The sequence below is a fragment of the Centroberyx gerrardi genome, chromosome 4 (genome assembly GCF_048128805.1).
Source record: "Centroberyx gerrardi isolate f3 chromosome 4, fCenGer3.hap1.cur.20231027, whole genome shotgun sequence".
Taxonomy (NCBI): Eukaryota; Metazoa; Chordata; class Actinopteri; order Beryciformes; family Berycidae; genus Centroberyx; species Centroberyx gerrardi.
In genome coordinates this window covers 3,518,801-3,533,190 of record NC_136000.1, presented here as the reverse complement: position 1 = coordinate 3,533,190, position 14,390 = coordinate 3,518,801, and the positions used below count along the sequence as shown (strand labels likewise).

At 42.3% G+C, this 14,390-nt stretch overlaps 1 protein-coding gene across 1 annotated transcript in view; it reads left to right on the top strand.

The window, feature by feature from the left end:
• The window catches only part of lamb4 (laminin, beta 4), a 33,854-nt gene extending 20,236 nt beyond the window's left edge, over window positions 1–13,618 (top strand). The window contains exons 21-35 of the mRNA XM_078283064.1: window positions 960–1,191; window positions 1,764–1,921; window positions 2,121–2,345; window positions 2,947–3,164; window positions 3,563–3,659; window positions 4,305–4,674; window positions 4,861–5,021; window positions 5,883–6,085; window positions 6,715–6,918; window positions 7,133–7,277; window positions 7,893–8,100; window positions 9,319–9,454; window positions 10,604–10,771; window positions 11,649–11,802; window positions 12,069–13,618. Coding sequence (XP_078139190.1) covers window positions 960–1,191; window positions 1,764–1,921; window positions 2,121–2,345; window positions 2,947–3,164; window positions 3,563–3,659; window positions 4,305–4,674; window positions 4,861–5,021; window positions 5,883–6,085; window positions 6,715–6,918; window positions 7,133–7,277; window positions 7,893–8,100; window positions 9,319–9,454; window positions 10,604–10,771; window positions 11,649–11,802; window positions 12,069–12,208 — 2,819 coding nt within the window. The 3' untranslated portion in view covers window positions 12,209–13,618. The remainder of the gene's footprint in view (window positions 1–959; window positions 1,192–1,763; window positions 1,922–2,120; window positions 2,346–2,946; window positions 3,165–3,562; window positions 3,660–4,304; window positions 4,675–4,860; window positions 5,022–5,882; window positions 6,086–6,714; window positions 6,919–7,132; window positions 7,278–7,892; window positions 8,101–9,318; window positions 9,455–10,603; window positions 10,772–11,648; window positions 11,803–12,068) is intronic.
• The last annotated feature ends 772 nt before the right edge of the window (window positions 13,619–14,390 follow it).

The following is a 14,390-nucleotide window of genomic DNA, read 5'->3' as shown; positions in this document are numbered from 1 at the left end:
TTACTAATTGGTAGAGTGTTCTGGTAAATTCGGCATGTATATAATCCTCCAAACAGCTCAATTTTTTTCTTTTGTGATCAAATTTTTATTGGCCATATGCTTTTTTTACACACAAACACAAGAAAACAAAAACACAAAAACCACATACACCTACATACTCAACATACACTCAAGTCCCCACTCCCCCCTCCCCACAGGACCCATCAACCCACCCCTCCAAAATCACAACAAAATCACAACAAAGTCAGCCCAACCAAATTCAAAGATTAACAAACATAGATCATACCTTGACCCATACAATCTACCAAATGAACATACATCAAATCAACTGTCATGGGACTCAAAATACCACAGTTATAAATTAAATTACACAATATTACCTAACTCATTGGAATAATTCATCACTCTCCTGCTGCTTCAAACAGTTCAAATTTTAACGGACCGGCCCATTTATGTGCCGGGGAAGTGGAGTTACTTCACACACAAAATAGCGACTCCTTACCTTCCATATGTTCCAAAAATCCACAGACAGCAGGAATCGTGGTGATGTCAGGATCCTGATCACAGCAAGCGTCCATCCAACAAAAAAATTGTCCAACTGGGTAGAACATGACAGAAGGTTGATTGTTGTTGATTGTGAAACAGTCCAACCTGCCCACCATGTTGATGATGGTCTCGCTCTACGGAGGGCAGAGTGTTGTTGTCATGACAACGCTGAGAGGCCAGCATTGGACTGGAAATTACTCATAGACCCTTTAAAATGTTTACTTTTGGTTATTTTAGCTTAGGATAGGTTAGATAGGACAGGGTAGATAAAACCCAAAAAGAAGATAACAGAAGAAAACACAACTGAACCGAATGCAAAAAACTGAATGACATCCAAACTTAAAAGGAAATGATGTAACAACAAAAAGCATAGATGACTGCTACACCCTTTCCTTCCTGCTCTTTTCATTCAGCGTGTGACTGCGACCCCCGCGGCTCGGTGTCGGAGCTGTGCGACCAGGTCAGAGGTCAGTGTCCGTGTCGTGCGGAGGTGGCGGGCCGCCGCTGCGACCGCTGCCGGCCGGGTTACTGGGGTTTCCCGCTGTGTCGGCCCTGCGAGTGCCACGGCCTGGCAGAGCTGTGCAGCGAGGAGACCGGAGCCTGCCTGAACTGCAGGGGGCATTCCACTGGAGACCGCTGTGACAGGTACTGCAGAACCACACTGACCAGAGGAGGGACTCGAGTCACGTGACTTGGACTCGAGCTTGACTTGATGCATGAAGAGAAGACTTGAGACTTGACTTGACTTGGGTTCTGGTGACTTGGGACTTGACTCTGACTTGTACTTTGATGACTTGAAAAGGTTTCTAAAGTCTTGACTTGAGATCTTGTGTTTGTGTAAATGACTTAGATTGAAAGTGATGAGATTTGTTCCAGCGGACGACTGAATTTAAATTCTGTTTTCTGAATTTGTATGGAATGATTGAATTTATTGAAGTTGAAACTGATTATAGAAATCAAACTCATGATGCTCTTACCAAGTTTTTATCCTATTAAAACCATATTGCATTGAAAAGTCCTAGATATTTAGTTTTCTTTAAGATATTAAATTGATACTGGACTCTTGATTTGTTCTGACTTGACTTGGTGTTTAGACTTGAGACTTGACTTGAGACTTGCTCTTCAAGACTTGAGACTGACTAACTCTTTAAGTTATATTCACCAAGACAGAGTCCTGTACATTTATTGATTCTTACAAGTCTGTGTTGCTGACTCAGGTGTGTGCAGGGGTTTTACGGTGACCCGGTTTCCAGAGAGCCCTGTGAGCCTTGCCTGTGTCCAGATGTTCAGACCAGCAGACGATTCTTCGCCAGTTCCTGCAACAAGGACCCAGAATCCCGCAGTCTGACCTGCAACTGCTTGGATGGACATACAGGTAGGCAGTAACTGTAATTAGTTACTTCCAAACTTGATTCTGTTAACAGGCTTTGTGGCACTTGGAGATTATCTGTGGTAATGTCATAAATGGTCAATAAAGTAATAAGTTATTACATTATGGGCAAAAATGCTGTTACGTTCCAGGTTCAAGAGACAAATTCTTGCAGATGAAGTGACTGTGTCTGTGACTCTCTCAGGCCCCCGCTGTGACAGATGCGCCCCTGGTTTCTATGGCGACCTGACGTTGCCGGGAGCCCGCTGCGAGGAGTGTCCCTGCAACAACAACATCGACCCAGACGACCGGGCGGCCTGCGACGGCGTGACGGGACAGTGTCTCCGCTGCCTCCACAACACCCAGGGACCCCGCTGCCAGAGCTGCAAGCCTGGTTACTATGGAGATGCTCTGGCTCAGGACTGCAAAGGTAACGAGGCCGATATTAAGGCTGGGAGGGTCGGACCGCTATCTGCTTCCCTCCAGCTGAGTTAATACTGACACACTACGGCTGCCCATACTCTTCCATTTGTTTGTTGTATTTGTTGTATACAGATAATACTGATACTGGGTATACATGATACACATAACAGACAGTAGGCTAAAAGGATGTCAGAAAGGCACGTGTGGCACAAAAAAATAAAAAATAGCCTAATAATACAATGATAAGTATACATTGAAACGTAAAGCAAAGTGATCAACATGATGTGTATCATGTATATCCATTATCAGTATTATCTTTATATATATATAGTCCTTCCATTTTTGGGGGTTATAGGCAAGTTAAATATCATGTGACCACCTGATTGTAGATGTGATGTCATTTCCTGCCTGTGCATATATAGCCTGTTTTTTCTTCACATGGGTGTTTACCTGACCAAGACCATGCTGGTCGAAACGTTGCATCAATACATTTTTTGGGAGCTTATATATTCAGTGTGCGGACATCGTTCCTTGCCTCCCTAACATAGACCCTAACATTAAACTAAATATTGACCCTAACATTAAACTAAATATCATGTATTTCCCAGAGTGCTCCTGTGACCGGCGAGGTACGGAGGTCACTCAGTGCCCCCTGGGGAGTCCGTGTTTCTGCGACACCCGGACGGGACAGTGCCCCTGCAGGACGGGCGCTGTGGGCGTCCTCTGTGATGAATGTGACGACGGATACTGGAACATCGGCGGGGCGTCGGGCTGTCAGCCTTGCAACTGCGATCCTGCCAACGCTCTCTCCAATATCTGCAACAAGGCAAGACTTCCACAATCTACTGGGTATCTGTAGAGCTTTGAAGGATGTGGTGCGCATTTTCGAAGCGCTGCGCAATTACGCACCTGTCATCCAATGTGGGCGCCTAGATTCAGTTTTGCGCAACTAGCATCACCAAACTGGTTGGCTAAAACTCGGTAGGCTATTCCACACAGCTTCCAAGTTCAGAGGAGTGGCACTGTAAAAAATTAGCAAAAACTCAAATCACACCGGATTTGTCCTTTAAACCCCTGATAACCCTGATAAATATAACACCTTTACAGATTGAATCCTTGATATTTTAAAAAATATGGATTGATGAACTTCATTTAATGATTTTCCCATAGGATGGATATAAAGCATTTTGGAAATGAACGAAATGTTGTAAATGTTGTTTTCAGGTGACTGGACAGTGTCCGTGTCGTCCAGAGTTTGGAGGAAGACAGTGTGATGAATGTGGGGAAAATCACTTTGGGAATCCTGACCTGCAGTGTATATGTAAGTGATGCCAACAGACACCAAACCCATAAGGTACACCAGCATGCTGAACACAATTCACAGTCAATTTAATTGGCAGGTATAATAAATATACAACCTGGGATTATACAGGATGATAGACTGTAACAGACTGACACAGTACATACTGACACACATGGTACAGGACAACAGACACAGTACATACTGACACACATGGTACAGGACAACAGACACAGTACATACTGACACACATGGTACAGGACAACAGAGTCTAGAGAGGAACATAATAGTACATCCTGGCAGCAGACAGTAGACTTTACCACTCTAAATATATCCATTAAACATTCTTCATTCTTCAAAAATCATTTTTTCTTTCTTTTTAGCTAATTTTGTACTTGACACAGCTGGTATAAAAACTGCAGTTGTTATGCAAACAAAATATGGTCTCCCCATATCACATTTTATCAATATTAAATAGATAAGAATGCACATTTGCATGTCTGTACACATTTCTGTACATATGGTTTTCCATGTAAATCTGACAATATGAACAGTTAACAAAGCACACTTGCTAAAATTTTCTATAAATCTATTCAATATCAATTGAACATGTTCTGTTTGTTCTGTCCTAATCATTTAAGTTTCATGTGATCTTCTCTCTCCTAGCTTGTGACTGTAACATGGAGGGAACAGAGCGTCCGGCGTGTGATTCTGACACCGGCGAGTGTCTGTGTCGCGCCGGTGTCAGGGGTATCTTCTGTGACGAGTGCGCCCCCGAGTTCGACTCGCTCTTCCCGGCCTGCACGCCGTGTCACGCCTGCGCCACGCTCTGGACCGAAAACGTCACCGACGTCAAGCGCGCCACCCAGAGGATGCAGACCTTCATCCCTCGCCACGGCGACCAGGTGCAGCCTGGATACAGTCACCGCTGGCAACGGATGCTGGAGATGCACTCCAAGCTGGACTGGCTGGTCAACCTGACGGGACGCTCCCTTCCCAAGGTGGAGAAGGTGGAGAAACTGTGTCTGAAGATCGGGTATGTTGTGTGGTGCTAATTAATTGTCAATTGTTAAATTTGGGGCCCTGTTTTCGTGAATGCACCTGTTTGGATTAGGAGGAATACATTATCAGTATAGGAGGAGCTGGCTTCAATCATCACTCAAGCTGTTTTTTTATATAAACCACATTTTTCCAAACTTCTCAAATTGTTTCTCCCACACAGGAAGCTGAAAGACAGCATTGATCCCAACTTAATCATGATCGACCCGTCCCCGCTCCAGAACACTGAAATCGACAACATACTGCATGAGTTCAAGAAGCTGCTGAGCAACTTGAAAGGCAAAGTCATCGATGAGCTGGAGGTGGATGAAGAGGAGATGGAAGGTACAGTGAAGCCGCATCGTCTGGCCGGTGGACGTCTAACATCAGTTCTGTGATTATATGAAGAGTTCTGTTCCAGATCCATATATCCATTTTGCAACAAAATCATTACCTGAAATTCATTATTCAACTTACTTATTAAAAACATAGGCATTCCATCTCTAAAATAGAGGTTTTGTCAACCAACGACTTGAGTTACCTACTATCTTTAAAAAGTACCATAATTTTGTGAGAGTGACAGTCAATTTTTTAAATGGTGGATATGTCATTTTGGAACAAATCATATGTAATCAAATCATATGTAGTTCCCTGTGAAGTCAGTGACTGATAAAGTTCCTACTTTAATTGTCCTCTCTATTTTCTCTGTGCAGTCTTTCCTCTCCATTAACGCAGCAGTGGTGCTACTGTTTCAGCTGTGGAGGTGCATCAGAAAATGGGAAACACCAGTAAACAGTTAACTGTAACAACAGCAAAGTTAGCAGTGCCATGAGAGTCCAATGGGTGGGGAGTTTTGTTCTAAAAAAACACTACGAGCTGAAAAGTGGGTTTTGAAAGTCAGAAATCTCAGTGCCTGGTCAAGTAATGAGTCACTGGTATTGATCAAGAACCCTATCAAGCCCTAATGATATATTATGGTAATTTTGTGGTATGGGGCAGGAAAAATCTTACTTATTGCCCCTTTAAGTATCCAGAGAAAAGTGACTTTAGCATTACAATCTGCACTAGAACCATAACTGGGCCCAAAACAGGAACACTTGTGGAACCAAGCACAACTGCAGCATAAAATTACAGAGGAGACATCTTGTGCAATCATTTCTAGCCTCATCATCGATTTTGACATTTCACCGTACCTTCATGTTTTAGAGCTGATGGATGAGATAAGGAAGCTTCATAAAGCGTTCATGGCGGAGGAGAAGAGGGTGAGGAACGCTAACAAGGCGCTGGAGGACTCGATGGACAGGAGACAGGAGATCAAAGAGAAGCTGGCCGGCTGCAGCAGCAGAGGAGACATGACTCAGCTGGAGAAGAAGGTCAAGGCACTGAGCGTGGCCGACCTCAATAAAGACGTGAGTATTCATATTTTTTCACTGTTTCTAGATTCATTCAGCACCGCCAATCAAACCCCACCGCTGCTAGAGAAAATGTGAAATTAGAACAGTGGAGTTATTCTGAAAAATGTCCTGTAAAATGCAAAGAGGTGTAGTTCTAATGTTGCTTCTAATTTGCTTTTTAGTGTGAAAATGGTTCTAGCACTTCAACCTAGACTAGAACCACAAGAGGGACCAAACAGGGATGGATGTGGAAATAAAATTCGCCCCAAACACTACTGCTGCACAAAACACTAGTTTCTATATTACAATTCCTTAATTTCTTGACTCCCAAGTCACTTATATCACGGCAGTCAGCAGATACAAAAAATTTACATTTTTGAGGATTTTGAATTCATCTAGAAATCATCTTAAAAGGTTTCTGCATTCAAAAGGATGCTAAAAGTTGCAGACGCTGCAAAACAATTGTTTTAATTGCAGAGAAGAAAACATTTTTTTTCTGTGTTCAAGGCATCACAGGACAACGTGGCAATATAATACCCTGCAGGAGTGGTTCGTGACTCTTAAAACGAAGCACTGTCTATTTACGAATAGACATGATAATACATATAGTAGAAACCTGGTTGTCCATGTTGTGTCTCATGCAGATCTGCGGAGCGCCGGGCCATGAGGATTGCTCCAGATCAAAATGTGGAGGCGCTCTCTGTCGATTCCCCCTGGGAAAGAGAAAGTGCGGCGGTCCCAACTGCAGAGGAAGCGTCCCGCTGAGCCACAACGCTACAGACGTAGCAGAGCAAGTGGAGGACGATATTAATGACCTGCTGAACAAAGTGCAGGACTCCAAAAATAAGGCAAGTTAGAAGAGGACTGGTGTATTTTTTTAAAAATAGGGGAAATCCACTCCCCTTAGTGTTTTTCTATATTGAGACAGACATTCACCAAGAGGTTAGAGATACAGGCTTGTAACTTGAAGCATGCCTTTTAAATCCTTGCTCCTTTAAATCCTTAAATACCTAACCCTCACAAGTAGAACTTTTCCAGCTCTAACCCTGTCTCCTGTTTCAGATCAGTGATGCCAGACAGGTGGCTCTGGACACCAAGGATCTGGCGGACAAACTTCAGGACAGGATCAACGACAAGAAGGAAAACTTTGAGAAGGAGAAAAGCAAAACCAAGGAACTCATCAAACAGGTCAAGGAGTACCTGATGGGTCAGTATGACAGATACTGAACACACTGACTACTGATGGGTCAGTATGACAGATACTGAACACACTGACTACTGATGGGTCAGACAGATACTGAACACACTGACTACTGATGGGTCAGACAGATACTGAACACACTGAGGCGGCTTTGACATTTTTCATGAATATTTCATGAATGCTTTGTCCAATCCAAACTAAAAATTGTTTATATCCTCAACCGTCTGTCCCAGGAATCTGAAATTTTCTGAACTGGAACTTGGTGTAAATCCTTAACAGGCTATACAAAAATAAAGTAGTACAGTAAAAAAAAACATGGCTGCCATCAGCCAATGAAATTTGAGCACGCTTAGCTCAGAAACCCTAATGCCTAGCTGCTTGCGGCTATATTTTCAACATAGGTTGGACTATCACAAAACTTTTTTTGTTTCCCCCCTCTGGCTCACCAACTCCAGAGTTGGCCTTGAGGTTAAAGCACAATTGTGAGTTCAATTTGGGACTCTCATGCTGACACGGTTCATGTGCCTCTGAACTTGTGCCTCCGCCCGTGTCTGCACCTTGATTCATGACAATAGAGCCCTTAAAGTTATTTGACCCGGTGATGTATTCCCTCACCAACAGACGAGATGGTTCCACCAGAGGACATTGAGAAGATGGCCAGAGCCGTCTTGGCCATCCAGCTGCCAGGATCCCCGGACGAGATCCGCTCCATGATCAACAACATCAAAAATCTGCTCTCCAACGCCACGGACTTCAAGGAGGATCTGAAGAAGCTGGAGGAGCAAGCCAAGAAAGCCAAGGATCTGCTGGAGAAAGCCCGGGATCTCAAGTTAGCACACTAGGAAGACATGGGTTGTGTTTCTTATGCCAAGCTCAGACGACACGAAATTGTACGACGCTCTGACGTTAAAAGGTCCCATATGGTGTAAAACAGAACTCCCCTTGCCTCTGTGATCATAAAGGAGTTGGATGGTCTATCTAAACATGGTGAAAGTATCAAAACGCACGGTCGCCAACTAAATCCACACAATCCATATTAGAAAAGCGAGCCTCTAAACGACTAGTGACTAACAGACTAGTGTGTCCAAGACATTTCATGAACTTATGTGCTCTGATCACATAATCTAACATACTGAACATCGTACAAATTCTTTATGTAGTCTGAGCTTGGCATAAAGGGGTTGAAATTGAAGGTTCATTAAAGGGGAAATTTCATCAATTTTAGTGGAAAAGTCAACAATTTCCTGAAAATGTACATTTCTAATTCCTAAATATTCAATTTTTCTGTTGTTTTATGACTTTCGTACTGAGCTTTTAAGATCAAAATGCAATCCAGTGGCAGTGAACTACACCGCCTGTAAAAGATGAAAGAAAATGTTCCTGTTCTTATTCTAAATGTCTTTGTTTTCCATAGTTCTCGATGTTTACGATAATTACAGGAAAGTGACAGTCCATGAATCGTTTCTTTCAACCATATCAGGCAATGCAATTCAATGATGTCACTAACTTGATCTTCAGAGTTCATTACTAAACACTCAGGGTAACACTTTACAATAAGGGTACATTAATTAATTAATTAATTGCTTAATAAGCATGAACTAACCCTTAATTAACAGTTAACTAATGTGTCTGGTAATCATTTACTAATGGTGTTCATGTTAACTAACTAAAGTAACTAACTAAACTAACTATTAATTTATACATGATTTAATAGTCATCTTTATAAACTATTAAATGTATAAATTAATACCTTAGTTAACATGAACACCATTAGTAAATTACACATTAGTTAACTGTTAATTAAGGGTTAGGCTTATTAAGCACTGACTAACCCTTATTAAGCATTAACTAACCCTTAACTTAGTGTACCCTTATTGTAAAGTGTTACCAAACTCAGAAAACAACAGAGGAAAAATGGGATCTTTTAGGAAAATGTTGACTTTTGCAGAATAACAACTATTTAAATGGAATTTCGTCACTTGAGGCCTTTAGATTTTCAGTGGAAGCGGTGAGGCGTGGTGTGAACGTTGCAGCTTCCTGTTTCCAGGGACAGGACCAAGGACATTGATGTGAAAGAAATCACCAAAACCATTTATGAGGCAGAGAAGGCGCAGGACAAGGCCAACGACGACCTGGAGGACGCCAGCCGCAACAAAGACACGGCTGGAGATCAAACCAAAAATGTAAATAGTCGTCGTTTTCTCTCTCTCTTCCTCTCGCGGTGTTGTTGTCCATAATGAAAATGCTTTTGGCTCATCATACACAGTTTTTGTTTGTACACCTATATCTTTCAGTTCATTTCTTTAAACTAAACTAACAAACAAACTAAATTCATTTCTTTCCATTTGTGCCTAAATATTGAAAAACTGAATTTCAAGATTCAAATTGCCAACATTCAATTTCACTAATCACATAAAAATTCAGAACACATAATTCAAATTCAGTTGTCTGGTGACACAAATCTCCGCCCGTAATCCATCCATCCACCCATCCATCCACTCATCCATCCATCCATCCACCCATCCATCCATCCATCCATCCATCCACCCATCCATCCATCCACCCATCCACCATCCATCCATCCACCCATCCATCCACCATCCATCCATCCACCCATCCATCCAACCAACCATCCATCCATCCATCCACCCATCCACCATCCATTCATCCATCCACCCATCCATCCAACCAACCATCCATCCATCCATCCATCCACCCATCCATCCAACCAACCATCCATCCATCCATCCATCCACCCATCCATCCAACCAACCATCCATCCATCCATCTATCATCCACCCATCCACCATCCATCCATCCATCCATCCATCCATCCACCCATCCACCATCCATCCACCCATCCACCATCCATCCATCCACCCATCCACCATCCATCCATCCATCCATCCATCCATCATCCAACCATCCATCCATCCATCCATCCATCCACCCATCCATCCACACATCCATCCTCCATCCATCCATCCACCCATCCACCCATCCATCCATCCATCCATCATCCATCCATCCACCCATCCATCCACCCATCCATCCATCCATCCATCCATCCACCATCCATCCATCCATCCATCCGTCCACCCATCCGTCCGTCCACCCGTCCACCCGTCCATCCACCCATCCATCCATCCATCCATCCACCATCCATCCATCCATCCATCCATCCGTCCACCCATCCGTCCGTCCACCCGTCCACCCGTCCATCCACCCATCCAACCATCCATCCACCCATCCATCCATCCATCCACCCATCCATCCATCCATATGTTTAAACATGTTTCAGACTCTGTGTATCGATCCGTTCTGATCGACAGATTACAGAGAAGCTGAACGACATTGAAAATAACCTGAAGAAGTCTCCTAAAGACCTGCTGGATGAGATCGAAGCCCTGAAGAACAAAACAGAGATGAACCGAGAGCAGGCCAGAGAGGCCAAGCAGGCGGCAGACTCCGCCTTCGCCGACGCTGCAGACGCCCAGACTGTAAGCATCTGGGTTTAGATACCATGCATTTTAAGCTATTGATTATGAATAGTCTGTTTATACTAAATGTTTGTTATTTTAAGCTTACATTTACACAATAGAATATAGGGTTTGGCTGATATGGTTTTTGAAGGCTGATGCCAATATTTTCAGACTGAAGTTGCTGATATCCGAAATTTTGTGCACATATTCAATATCTTTAAATTTGACAAAAATAAAAGTATTCAGTGTCTCAGAATTTCAGTCTTGTCAGGGTGGAAAAGCCTCTGAAGCCGCATTTAGACCATCACACCTATTCAATGGTGGGGAAACTTTGGGATACAATAGTCTGTTAAATTAATTTACAAAAAAAAAAAAAATTAATAACTGAACAATGCAGTAGTAGTAGTTGTAGCACTAGTAGCTGCAGCAGTATTTTAAGAATAGTTTATTTTTCTTTTCTTTTATTGATCCATATTACATATTAACTGTCAGTGTGCATTTTCAGGATTACACCCTGGTTCATTAAGTCTTGGACAACCAGATGAGAAACTGATTTCTGTACCTTTAACTAAACAAGGGACTGTTTTAATAAGTGAGACAAAGGTGTCAGATAATATGTCATGTGATTACAATAAAAAGGTCCATTTTGGGGGGAAAAATAAAGACCCGGTCCCTTCACCAGCTGGCTGCGGCCCTGCTGAGGCTGAGGCTGATCTGGTCCGCATGTAAAAGAAGCAGACTGGGAAACAATCATGCAATATATTCAGAGGAATTATCAGTCTGGTCAGTCAAGTAACACCAACGCAGCTAATGAAGTGTGCAACGTACTCATTAAGTTACATTCACTAACCCTAACCCTTCATTCACAGAGTTTTTTTCCTGATATGTTTTTCAGGAGCTGGAAGACGTGAAGAACCTGTTTGATGTTTTAAAGGAGAAAAACTCCAACCAGACTCTGCAGGACGAGGCGAGCGAACGGCTGAAGAACATAACGATGGAGGCGGAGAAGATTAAAAGCAAAGTAGAGGACAAACTTAAACAAATTGAAGGTAGACATCTCGGAGATTTGAGTTTCTTTCACAGACAGTGCTTTCATTAATTATATTTGTTGTACACTATTGTACATGTACATTATCTTATTGGCTTTAAGTTACTGTTTTATTGTCTCTTATTCTGTAACTTTGTAAGTGTATGTTTTTAACTGCTTATTTGCTGTAGAAGTAAGAGTCACTATTATTATTATTGTAGTAGTAGTAGTAGTAGTATTTTCTCATGGAAAGGTTTCTTGTTGCTTTCTTTCTGTCTCGGTTGCCAGATTTGGAGAAAAAGATCCAGAATTTAATCAAGAGTAAAGAGGACAAGGCGAAGGAGGTTGCCATGTTGCTGGAGGCGGTGGATTCCCTCCGGAAGGAGATCACCAAGCGGGTGGAGGGATACGTTCACTGCACCTCCTAGGCCTCGGGGATACAAGCCAGCAAGATGGATTGGGAGGCATGTAGAGTGACTCCTCTCTGCTTGACACACGCAGCAGTGTGGTCGGCACAGGAAGCGATGGCAATACATGTTAAGCTTTAACTGATGCTGTTATGCAGAGAGACTTACAGTGATACTGCAACCGGACACATTAACTGACACATTTGAAGTTGTGGGGATCGAACCTGAGATGATTCTGTTACAGGACGGCTTTCTACCTGCTAGACCCCCTGCTGCCATGATCTTTTATATCTGCAACACTGTTTCTGGTGTAACCCAGTCAGTATTTTTAGAGATTTCTGAAAGCTTTCCCAGACCAAATGAAAAGCATTTAGGAAACAAGTAAACATGTCGACCCCCATGAATGAAGCAGGAATCCTTTGGGCCAATCAGTGACAAGACGCAGCATCCCTCCAGTCGGACCAGTGGAGTCTGACCTTTAATTTAGCATCATCACACGGCCAGTGAGTGTAACTGCTTCAACACCTCTGGGCTCGTAGTTATCAAACGTCTCAGAGTAAGAAATTGGTCCCAACTGCCCCAAAATTCTCAGAGTGACGCAGATTTTTGCTCCTGCTTTTGCACACAGGAGTAAGAGAAAGTTATTATGAGTGACATGGTGCATTTTTTTTTTCTCATGAGAAACTTGAGAATCATGAGAAAAAAATGATTTCCGTTAGAGCGTTTTTATCTCACTCTTGCTCTCTTCTGCTGATCTTTCCTCTCTCTTACTTGCACTTTCTGTTTTCATCTGTTTTTCTTTTTACTGTAAAGTCGTCACTGACTGGATGAAATGCGCTAAATAATATTTGAGGAAAAAATTCTGTCTTGTTTTTGGAAATGTGCAGTACACTCAAATGTGCTCTTTGCCCCTCCACACCCCCTCCAGAAAAAACGGGGGGAAAAAAACGACAAAACTGTAAATTTGGTCAGTCACTTTTAATTTGATTTCTCAGAGTAATTCTGAGACACTTGATAACGACGGGCCCGTTCTGTATTTTCCCTTTGTGTTTCTGATTTTCTGTCTCAACTACAAATCAGACTGCAGTTATCTTGCTCCCCACCAGGCGGCGCTCTGTGACCAAACTCTCTCTGCCTGTCCTGAGCTCCTCTCTCTCCTCTCTCGCTCCTCTTAAGTGGCTTCAGGGTGACATTTTAATCTGCCTACTTTGTGCTTAAAAGCTGGTGAAGCTTTGAAACTTTACAAACCTTTCCGTTTTGAATTTCCTACCTCCCATTTTACAATTTACCAGTTAAAGCTATGTAATATTTTCGATTTAGTGTATTATTTGTGCATAAGCCTGTGTGTTGGATTGACCACCTTGATACCAAAGCTTGTATCTTTTTTTCAGCAGTGTCACAAGATTAAACAGTGTGACTGTCAGGTTGGAAATGGGAAATGTGTCCATGTGTTCATTTGCCTCAGAGCTCGATCCTGTTGTTATTGATTTGAATCCAATAAATACAAACAGGCTTCTACACTATCTAGAAACACGACTTCACGGCAAAATTGGGGAATTTACAAAACTTGTTTGGACTGAATGGGATTGAAAACGTAATCTTACCAGCGGTGGAAAGAGTACTAGACGCTGAAGTACTGTTACTTTGCTGATATTTTACTTAAGTAGAAGAAAAAGTACTGGTGTGAAAATCTACTTCAGTAAAAGTAAGTAAAGTCTCATATAAAATGTAAAACTTCCTGAGTTCCTCTTTAGAAAAGAAAACGTTGTTAGCTGTGATCTTTTCCATGTGATTCTAAAAGGAGAGAGGTCAGAGTTCAAACTAGATTCTTTTAAATTGAAAAATTAGAAACTACAAAATAAAGTGCAGAAACAAAGTAAAGCCAGATTCCTCTTCTCACTGTGAATGGATCCACAATTGGCCAGTTTACGTTGGAGAGACACAAAATCTGTCCTCTGTAATGGATGTGATTTAAAATGTACAATACTTCAGTGAAAATGTACTTAGTTACTTACTGTAATTAGTTACTTCCAGCCTCGAATCTTACAACACAAAACATTTGAAACAGATCCCCCTTTCTAATCCCTTTCTCTGTATCTCATGACTTTCCACTTCAGTGACTGCTCTAGCTGTGAAAATACACACAGCGTAATGGACTTTCCATTTCTCTGTTAATGGTTAGGTGCATGTTTACACTCCAGTT